Genomic DNA, 12,040 nt, shown 5'->3' on the forward strand with positions numbered 1-12,040 from the left:
TCCACGTTTTTTAAATCGTACCTTTCTTAATCTCTCTAATAAATCACGTCCAGCAAATTTTGCACAAAACATCAATGTACTTACATTATTTTTATCATCAAATCACTATCGTTCTTCAATGTGGTTATTATATAATTCTTCTTTAAACAACACCTCCCATTTTTTGAATTTCCTAAATTTTTCACAAAATAAGGAAAAAATAAGTAATGGACGATACTAACACCCTCAAAGTCGAAAGAGAAAAGTTCGATCCAAGATACATATAATGCATAACTGATTTTACATCCTAAAAAGTTTTGCAATTTATTTCTTCGCCGAGTCGTCTAATTAAAATCTCTTGTTGAAATCAATGGAAAGCACGTGCGGGATGTTTTCTATCATTTCGCGATCTCCTGGCCAACGCACGACACGGCTAAACGGGACATACAGGTAAGCGGTTGTGCGATCGATCCCTCATTGATCGCCTAGCAAATGCTTTTTACGAAATTGACTTCGTCGATGGAATTGAATTAATGTGTACCGAGATGTTCGTGCAGATTGCTGGGATGGTCTTGTTGGTAGTCTTGGCCGATCGCTTGTGTCGGCCACTATCTAATTATCTTAGAGCATAAACGTTAGCGACACAAAGCGATGTTGAAAACTGCCCTCGTATCAGTGTTTCAATATCGTTAACATCGCCACTACTGTAGCAGGGGAACTGATAAAAACTGGCTGCTTTCGGAAATACTTCGACAATGACAGATTATCTTGATTTCCTACGTTTCAGTGTTTCGAATGATTAAACAAGTGAATTTTATTCTTAACTGTTGATTCTACCATATACATTAGTCATTATTAATATCTATGTATATATAATAATATCTGAACAATATATTATATTAGGACTAGGAGATGAACGCAATAAGTGAAATTTTCTTTTTTTTTTTTTTATAAGGGATATTTAATTTTAAACTTTAGTATATCTTATCATTCATAGTTATTTTATATTAAAATATCCCTTTTTAGATGTAAAATAAGACTAACAGAAAAATGTCAGCGATATGTATGTTCATATATTACATGTAATTGTTATATTAATCAATGTGTATATAATCTTATGCATAATGATTTGTATCATTAATATTCTTTGTGAAAATGTAGTAAGATTAGTTTTGTAGTGTATTAAAATTGAGAAATGTTACTTGTTGAGAAAATAGTCAAAGAACTGATTTTTTGCAGCACTATTCAGGATTAATTTACAAGACAAAGTAAAATAAGAATCAAGATATTCATGATCATTAGTTTTTATGACCATTATTTATGTGGTAGTAAAAAAAGAAAATAAATTCATCTCTTCGTCTGTCTTTAGATAATAATATTATTTCACTCTCTGGAAATATTTAACCATAAAGAATTTGAAAAAAATATGTTAAATATAATATTTTTTATGTAAAGATGATATTTGATATTATTAATATTATATTATCAAAATGAATATTTCTTTATAAAACTACAAAACTCGTCTACATGACTTCAAGTTACTATACAGAGTATGTCATTTGAATCTCCTTAGACAAATATCTCGAAAGATATAAGACATAAAAAGATGTTTTAAATAAAAGTTGTAGCATATTGAGGGGAATCGCCTATTTGACATTGTGATGATATTGAGAAATCTTTCAAATTCGACTTCGAATTTTTAAATTGGAATCTATATTTTCAAGTATATCCTCTTATGGTTGTCATCAAGATACTTTCAAAATACTACTTAAACATATTTTTTGCATAAGCCGTTCTCGAGATATGATTCTTGGAATTCAGTTATTAAATCAAACCTTTAGACAAATAATGGTGGTTTAGAACTATTGTTTTCGTACTTACGACGATAAAACAGCTCTATTTTTTTTTTTTTTTTTTTTTCCTGAAAAAAGAAGAGGTTTAACACCACAACTGTGCTGCATATGGAATGCGCGGTTTTTGAATGTCCGCAAACCGCAACTTTAGTGTCTACTTCCTCTCCATAAAGAAGAGTTTTAGAAGGACGGTGTATACTGACAAGACAAAAACCACATCCTCCGCATTAAAAACAAGTTTCCATTTCCTTCCGTTCGTGTTCCACTACGATTTGACCAAATTTTCATCATTATATATATGCTTTAATATTTTGCGTGTTTTTCTTTTCTATTTCTTTCTTTGTGTACAATTCTATGCATTTTTCAAAACGTAATTAGGAATTATTTATTTCGTGTAATAACTTTTTTATTCAATATTCAAAATTGAAGAGCTTTCTGAAAGGACCTAATACTAGTATGTATCGAATACTTGATTCATGAAGAAAGTCGACTAAGAAATTACGAATTATCTACTTTTAGAGCTCCTTAATATTTGTAATATACGATATATTTAGGTATCCATGTGAAATTAACACAATTAAAAAATATTAGTCTCTTAAGAAATGGGAAGGTTTGCTTTTGAAAATAATGCTTACATAACATATCTTACGTCTTAATCTTAATATCTTTTCTTAAGCAAGCTTATGAACAGAAAAGATCCTATGAATCTGTGGTATATACATATGTATACTATGTTTTATAATTATACAACTATTTATTCTAATTAGATAACTATCTATTCTATAATTTTATTCTTTCGTTTTATAAGGAAATAATGGATGCACAACATTTTCCGTTGTATATTATTTTATCGAATTACGTATGATCCATTTTGTTCTATCAAAATAAAGATCACAACGTCCGACAGATTAGGTTTCATGTTTCATGTTTCATGTCGTTGTAAAAGACGTGTCTGTAAAAGAAAGACACTCTTCGGACAACTAATAGATGTGAAAATCTGAACAAAAAAATAATTTACTGAACTTATTAAAACTTATTCTCAAAACATCTGTTAAAGTATGTCAAAATATGCGAAAACGTGCAATTGTACAACGTTAAAAATCCAATCGTGTTTAGTCGAAATAAATCATAGTGCACTTGTGCAAGGTTGAAGCGTGCATGCAAGAAACTTCAGAAATGATAGAAGCTCATGGGTGGACATGATTTAAAAATGAATTCGATGACAGTGAATCGATCGTGGACAGACTCGCCAACCAGCCCATCTTTATGCTCACATGCGAATGAAAAATTAAAGCATTCGTGTCAGATTTGACTAACGATCGTGGTTTATTATTCAAATTGGTGCTGCTTGTCTTGACCACTGTCATTGCGAATGCTCTGTGATGAATTGCATCGAAGAGGTGAAATATGTACGTGTTTAAAAAGTTCAAGTGAGGTTATAGAAATCTTCTAAGTTTAAAGATACCGGGATGTTGCTGATTTTGTGCAACAATGGACACTAATTAATTCTTATTGATAGTCAAACAGTTTATGCAACGACTATGTGTCATACAAAAATATTTTATTACATATTGTCAGTTCCTTAGAAAAATGAAATAACTAAAAAAAATATGTTGTGGAAGATATTCGTTTGAACTAGAGTTCGAAGTGGAAAATTATTAATTATTTACTTATTTAACAAAGAACCTTTTTTTCTTTCTATTTTAGTTTGAATGATACCTTTTAGTTTTTAGAGGTTTCTAGTAAAATATTGTTTGTGTACGTATAATATCTAGAATCTGCTTAATATTTAGAAAGAGGTAAGACAACACTATTTTCATTGTAATATTATTTTTATTAAATAATGTAATTTTATTGGATAATTATGATAGTCCTATCCTAATAAAATGGTTCATTCTTATAACTACATTTTTTAATGGCATAGTGAACTCAATCACGACTGAATAATTATTCTTCAATGTTTCAACTTGTGTGGCTTGTTCATCACCGACTTCAATTACAGAGTTTAAAGTTCTTCGCTAAAGTAATCTGCTAGGTTTCATTGAGAGAGGTACCGTACTAAGATTGAACAAATTTTGTTAAAAAACATTAAAATCGAAATGTAAACTATTCAAATAGGAAGATATAATAAATAGTAATTAACATTTACATAAATACTCCTTTAGTCTCAGTCATTGTAATTTTCATTACGCATCACAAACCAATAAAAAATAAATAAATAAATAAATCGTAATCAACGATTTGGACATTTTTATTATTCTTCATTTCTGAATAAAGATATCTGCAATTAACATTAATTAAATAAATTGAACCAAAGAAATCTCGTTCTTTTTCTCTACTTATTTGTGATTACCTATTAGAAAAGTTTTCTAGAAATAAAAACTGGTTCTGCATCGTCTTATCATCTGTGCACAAAAGGCTTCTTTTTTCATTTCATAGCGTAATATTTTATTCCGATTTCTATCATATATTAATTATGTGACAGCATATGTAATTACGTAACGTGAACAGTTTACTTTCTCTTCGGACAAGGTTAGAAAATAGACAACTTAAGGAACTATCATAATTTCTTTATTGATTTGACAAGCATATAAAATATTAGTTTTCTGCAAAATATATACGTGTATGTACTTCTGGGAGTTCCATATTTGTGTTCTTATATTTTTTACTTGCTACTTTATCCTTTTTTCCATTATACTATTATAGAACGTTACTGCACTATTGTTGTACAGTGCACACATGTACTTGATCTATTTATATTAATTATCAATTTCTCAATTCTGGATTTTCTGGATTGAAATAGGAACCCACAATTAATTAGAATCTTTTTTATGTTAAGAAATAAAGTTTCAGTAATAAATAAAATTCACTTTTGTAAACCATAATATGCAATAGTAAATTTCCATTAGATTCGCCTATTTATATAGTCAACACTGCACCTTTTCATTTCATCGCAAAAATGAAAGATCGAAAGAATTTAGAACAATATAGCTTACCCAAAATTTGCCAATAACCAATCTCGTAAGAACAAATACCAAGATACGAGGTTAATATCGCTGTCTTAGCAGTGCAGCGCATCGTTCCAGAATGGTTAATTTCTACGGTATGTAATTTTCCGGTGGTCATCAATTCGAGGTCGATTACAGGCGCGAATACTTAAACGAGCAGTGGTTCGCACTTTTGTTGCGAAGAAACGAGAGGGACTTTCGAATTGGCTTATCGCGTCACCCTGCGGAAGATAGTGGACATTCCACGACAGGACGACCAGGACAAGTAAGTATATGCTCTATAAATTGCGCGTTATACAGTCCATTCGGGAACGAGATAACCAGGTTCGGTTGTCCGTGGTGCGATTGGTCCTCTTCGTCGCTTCGTTCCTTTCGCCTTGGCAACGGGGGCCGTTTCCGCGGACTTTATGCGGTTTTTGACGAAAGTGCCGGGAGTTTGTGACCATCAGAATCGACGAGCAATTCTTCGATAGAGCACGTCCTTGAATGGCCTCTTGTCCCTTTCGTTCCGGATCGTTCCGTCGCTGCGAAAAATACCCAGATATGCAAGCAGGTTGTCACCATAAAATTACGCCATTCGCCTAAACCGACGCCGATGCTAGAAAATCAGGCTTTCACCAACCGAGCACCCTGCTTCTTGCTTTTCGTTTTTCGAGATGGTCGCTTTTTGGCAATGTTTCGATCTTGAAATTTATATGAACTTGTTATATCAAATAATACTAATAGAATACCAATAGCTGAACTCGATCATAGCTGTATTTCAAACGAAGTTAGAAAAACTGAATACAGAAAGATTTTGCATTACTTATCGCATTAATGACTTCTGATGGATTATTCGAAAAGAATTGGCATTACTAGAACTACGATAATAAGGAGGCAAAAATATTTGAATTGAAGGAATCGAAGGGAATTTTTGCATGCTCGATGTTGTGCATCATACACAATGAGTAAAATTGATTTCAACCGGTACATTTATGTTTTCTATACAAAACTATCCGAAAAACTATATTTTTATAATTAATAGAAACATAATTTTATTGTAAGGCAAAAATTTCAGATGGGAAAGGATTAAAACAAAAGGAAAGTTGAAATTACTATTGTTGACAATAATGCCATTTAACTCTACTTATTTTAGATCCTATTAATAAATTTCAAACTTATGAGTCTCAGCTATTGATTCGTGACTTGTTTGATTGTTGACGTGTGACTAACTCGCATCATTCTTTTTTAACATGTTTCTTTTAAGTCTTAAACAATGTAACAGAATATTTGCAAGGAATAAGCACGTTTACATCTTTATAGTGTTAATTAACTGCTCTATAAATCGTTCGATCGTAGTGTGTCAAGCTTTTTTTCTCAAATGACTCACGATTTTTACGCCTATCTTGAGTTTTTATACCTTGGTATCTCATAGATCTTTATGACTGAACTCTTCCAATATTTCGTTCAATCTTCAATCTTTAAACAATTAACTATTCCTGAAATCGATCATCTTGAATTACATCTTGTTTAATGAAAAGGAACATTCAGATATATCGTGGCAAAAGTATAGATCGCTTTATTTCAGAAGTCCACAGTTTTTTGTCGTTATGTCTTCAACAGAATGGATACCATTAACGTTGAAAGTCTGGCCATCGATTTTACCAATAAAATCTAAGTTTCGTTTTGCCTCGATACTACGTAGTCTGGCGATTTCGTTCTTTTTACGAGTTGGTACACGTTATTCCATGCGCGTGTATATGTGTGAGCGCGAGCGTTTCTATATTTCAATAACAGGAACAAAGTCTGGCAACCGTCATATCGCGACTGATTTTAACTACACTTCTCGTTCATTGTACTAATCAAAGAAAAAGTTTTCCCCGACAACCGTTGTCTTTTTATTTCCTTCTTTTGTTACTGCGCCCGTTGCGTTTGTTCAATTCCCCTCCCATTTTCGATTCTCTTTTTTTGTTACGATATCTTTTGATGTGTACACTTGTTAAATATTATTTGATACAGACTGTAAAAATGAAAAATCTATATTGTAATGTACGTTACGTCTGAAATGTCAAAAGAAAGGTATATTATTCGATTATATTGAAAATATGTCCGACAATTCTGAAAATTCTACGTTACATTCAATTAAATTAAATTATATAATTGTATATGAAGAATAATTTAATCAGAATTCTGATGTTATAAGAAGATTAATATTAATTCATGTATTCGTAATATTGATAACATTGACATTTTAATAATAATTGCCTACATATGTGAACATGAACGAAAATAAGAAGTAGGTACCCAGTGTACATACTACAGACTGAAAATTTATAATTACTTTGTTTTTAGCTTCATCGATATTCAATTGCTTACGTTATTAATCCGAAATTAATGTGTCAGAAAAAGAGGACAAACTTCAAAAGTTTTCTCCTTTCTAAACGATACGATGTCACACGACTTTGTCATAATATACATAATTTCGTCAATCTTCATCGTCATCGCTAATATCGCATATTAATAGTCTTACATTCTTACATCTAATTCATTCAGTTTTAACTACAAATTAAAGAAAGAAAATAGCATAGACACGAATAATATGTTCCGTAATAAAGAGGCGAGATGGTTTGTTGGAAAGCCGAAGAACAAATTCTTGCCGGTTCATTCGTCTGTTCTTGTCGCGTCCCCATCAGGACTCGAATGGTCGGGATCGATTTGAAAATCGGAATAGCGGCGCCAAAAATGTCTTCATCTTCCAAGTGTACCGCCGATAAAGGCAGGGAAATGATAGGGCTGTAAACTCTCGCTGTATAACCCGCGACTGGATGACTCGAATAGCTGGATCGCCATCGTAGAACCCTACGACGAGTCCGTCACCCAGTGAAAAGGTAAAAGGAATCAACGATGTGAATCGATCGTAAAAGCATCGACATTGGTACTCGCGAAGTGCAACCACCCTGTCGATAAATACTTTAGAGTTTAGCTTTTCCGATCCGCTGTTCTTCAATCTTTGTACGTATTCGATTGTGCCGGCGAAACGATTGGTCAAGACTCAAGAGCAGTGACCGCAGTAAAGACAGGAAACACCATGGTGTAATAAAAGTAATGAGCTACACCGTTTGCAGGTCTATTCACCAGTGAATCCATTTAAACGTCAAATCAGACTATCAAGATACGAGTATGATACGCGATACCGTTTTATTGCGACTAACTAAGAGTTAGTTAGCTCAGCTATTTAGGGTCCATGAATTGAGAGTCTTGAGAACGCGTCTTGGAATACAACATTTTGGCGATGGGTGATCTATGTAGAGTGAAATCGTTTCGTGATGCACGATCGTTGTGTTCGGAGTGGAAGTGTTTCATTTAGATTTTATGATTTTATTATGTTGCGATATACAAAGGCTACATGGGAAAATATAATAGGACCATTCCTGTTAATATTTTTACTTTTATGTTACAACGACTACAAAAAAATATCTTAATACGAAATGGTTAAACAAGAGAATAATCCGATAAATCGATAAATTCGAAAATACTATTAGCAGTTTGAAAATTGATGATAAATTCAGATTGTTTTCTAAGAAATTAATAACATTAGCATAGTTATTACGTTAGCATGATTTAATTAATATTAGTCTGAATAATTTACGCTGGTAAATATTTTTTTAATGTTCAGGAAGATGACAAGAACAAATATTTAATTTTAAAATCAAATAAAAATAGGTCTGATATGGAATTGACAATGGAAATGAGTTGACAATGTATTGAGTTTTAAAATACTGTTCAATAAAAGAAAGAAAGTTTGATTTTCACTTATGACCTTTATATGAGATGTCCGATTTCATAAAATGAAAAATTTGTTTGTTTTTCAGTAGAGTTTTCTTTTTATTAATAGAAATACAATTTATTTGAAATTGGTATATTTTTTTATAGAGATACAATGCCTCTAGTACTATTTTTGAAAAATATTTTTCCATTAGATTTTGTAAAACACTGCAAGTTTACCTGTTACATTTTTAAGACTGGCATTGTAAAAAGAGATTTAGGAAACCAGTAGTGAAATACTAAGTACGTTCATTAGTTGCATCCTCTTCAAAGATCAAAATCATTAAAAATCATATTGTATAGTACCTATAATGTGTAGTTTTCGTCACAAGCTTGGTTTCAACGACCAAACTTATAATAGAAAATGTTTCGAATTTCGTGCTTAATGATTATATCGTTGCAAAGAAAGTCCTAAATAATTTTCAATACTATTTCAAACAAAATATATATGAAATGAAAGAACATAGATCGATATCCAATTTTACGTGAATTATAATGCATGTAAACAATATATGTATGTATTTCGCGATCCAGTCTGGCTAACGAATTTGTAACTCGACATTTCATATGGTAGATAGAATTTAATATAGATATTTAGGGAATTTTTATCTATATATTGTTTAATTTATAGTTCGCTGCTTTTGTACAAAGGGAAGTTATATGAAAATAAAGTGTGAATATCAATGAGTAAAATAAGTGAGTACGATAATATTTCATGAAAGAGAAGGATAACGAAGAATGGTATCAAAGCTATTTCCTTTTTAGAGTATTGGTACTTTTTTGTGATACAAAATAGCTAACAATTTTTCTTAGAACGCGTATATATTTATATACTTTCCTTTTGTAATGAAGTCTATTACATTCTTAAATCATTATCTAATTCTAATATTCTTTATATATTTATTTCTCGTTGAATTAGCTTTTTTGTATGTAATAGTATATTTGTTGTATACTATTGAGAATTTATATTAACAAACTAAATAAGAAGTAAAATACTTACAAAGGATAATGATAATAATACGTAATCATTATACAAATTTGTGCATATGGTTTATATCAGACTATATAAATATTACATATAAAATACAAAATATCTACGCTATAAATTGTAATATACTATCTAAATTTGTTAGATACAACGTACATAAATTAATAAGAATAAATGCATCCATTAAATAATTAATTGAATAATTAATCTTTAAATCCTTTAAATCTTTGAAAACGACATACAATTATTTTTTTCTTCAAATTTCATTTGCTTCAATAACACAGTAAAAATCACGAATTATAAAGAAATCAAACTTTTTTAACAATGAAACATTTATTATAAATTTAGATCAAATTTATCTGTATATAATATTCGATCACAAAGTCGAGAAACTCGAATTGCGAATCACGAATCGTGCGGAATAAAATCTGCATTTCGAGCATATACTACTCGTGGAACGATGGCATTGGGGCCAGATTCTTGTAATTTCGGAAAGTTCGTACGCGTCCGGAGAACGAAGAAGCATCAATTTTGCAAAAGTAATTTTTATTTGCCGCGGTATCGTGCCACCGGCTGCTTACGTAAAAGCTTTCTTCTCCGGGCTGCTTTGTGCATATACGCGCTCGCGTAGGAGATACTGCTATGGGACGAAGACGAAAGAAAATTGTTATCGCTTCTCAACGCTACTTTCATATTAGGGTAGAAGCTTTCCGAAATTTTTGGGAGGAAGAAGGGCTCGGGTGACTACGTCGATTCAATTTGCCTAATGAACAAGCCCGGCTTAAACCGTTTCTGTCTACGGAGCACAATAAAACGTGGCTCTCATGACTCACTCTTCGGAATCGATTTTGTACATGGTATAAAACTACTCTCTCTCCCTCCCTTTCTCTCTATCTGACAATGCGAACGCTTCGCGTGGAGTTCGCCCGGTCGCGTCGGTCATAGCGTTACGCGTGCGAGAAAGTAAGACAGTAAAGGGAACTGGTATTGAGATATCGCGTGGGAGGGGCAGTGGGTACTGCTAGGTGATCGTAAATTTCAGCGAAATTGAAATTATAAAGTTGCTGTAAAAGCGACGCGGAAAGATTTCGACGAATGATAAGTCCTTTAATTTTACCTCTTGGATTTATTACGTTCGAACATGAGTAAGAATTTTCGAGACGTTATGGTTAAGTATTCTATCGAAGAAAGATGATCCATATAAACTTTATTTGATACTTTCTGTATTATATACGATTTACATATTGCCGTAATTCATATATAAATTATGAAGAACAGATAGATAAAAGTGCGTAATTCTCTTTTTATAAAAGTAAAGTTACGAAGATAATCTTAATTTTATATTATAGTTTTATTTGTATGCTTCTCGTATGTAAAATATTCCAAAGTGCTCTTGTTACACACAATTCCTATTCAGTGTCACGATGTTCAGACAGAAAAAGCTATAAATAATATATTTTATAAGACTGTTTAAAGTTTTCATATTTTTATTTTTAATTTCGTATGCTATTGTTAGTTATTAATTGGTATACCTAAATATTAATTCCTTTCCTCCTAGATATAATCATTAAATAAGATTATATTTACTCATAGGCAATATATACGTTTAGAAAATGCTTATGATCACCAACCAAATAATATTTTCAACGAATTATTTAAGTATCGTGTAATTTATATTAATACTATTTAAATATCTCTTGAAAACAAGACGTTTAAATTATTCTGTTTCAAGAAACTGTTTCGAATTAAATCAATTTTGTATTTGAAATGAGAATTTTCCTAATTTATATATATGCGCATTAAATTCTTGCTATCTAGAATTTACTCTAAAACTTGCACATTTCTGTTTGTTTATAGAACTCCATAAGACACAATCTGTCATTACACAGCAGATTTATGCGAGTGCAGAACGAGGGTACTGGGAAGAGTTCCTGGTGGATGATCAATCGCGACGCGAAACCAGGCAAGTCGCGTAGAAGGTAAGTCGTTGTCCATTTTGTGAATGATTCGTCGTTGTCACGGTGCACACACAGACCTCGATCATCGTTGATGTGTCACAGGGCAATAACCATGGAGACTAGCAAATTTGAGAAACGACGTGGCAGGGTGAGGAAGAAGATCGAGGCGCTAAGAAACGGGGGGTTGCAAACTGACGCAACGCCTAGCCCCAGTAATAGCGTGAATGAGGGGTTGGATCTCTTCCCGGATAGTCCTCTTCAACCTGGCAGTGGATTTCAACTTTCACCTGATTTTCGGTATGTCTATATTTGATTTTGATTTGCATTACTTTCATTACGTTCGGAATTTTATAGTAGTTCCGTATTTAATCGTTTTCTTCTTTTATGCTTTAGTCTCAACTATTTGGCTAAGAATTATAATAAATTAGTTAGTTATTGTATTGAACTATT

General features: G+C 31.9%; 1 protein-coding gene across 3 annotated transcripts in view; it reads left to right on the forward strand.

Moving 5' to 3' along the window:
- Foxo (forkhead box, sub-group O) overlaps positions 1 to 12,040 on the forward strand; it is a 289,789-nt gene that overhangs the window by 163,409 nt on the left and 114,340 nt on the right. For all 3 annotated transcript variants that reach the window (XR_011801309.1, XR_011801313.1, XM_072014637.1), the window contains exons 2-3: positions 11,490 to 11,611; positions 11,693 to 11,887. Coding sequence is in view for 1 of the 3 variants with exons in the window: in XM_072014637.1 (XP_071870738.1) it covers positions 11,490 to 11,611; positions 11,693 to 11,887 (317 nt within the window). In the remaining 2 variants the exon portion in view is untranslated. The remainder of the gene's footprint in view (positions 1 to 11,489; positions 11,612 to 11,692; positions 11,888 to 12,040) is intronic.

Source organism: Bombus fervidus, chromosome 2 (assembly GCF_041682495.2).
Source record: "Bombus fervidus isolate BK054 chromosome 2, iyBomFerv1, whole genome shotgun sequence".
In the NCBI taxonomy this organism is placed as follows: Eukaryota; Metazoa; Arthropoda; class Insecta; order Hymenoptera; family Apidae; genus Bombus; species Bombus fervidus.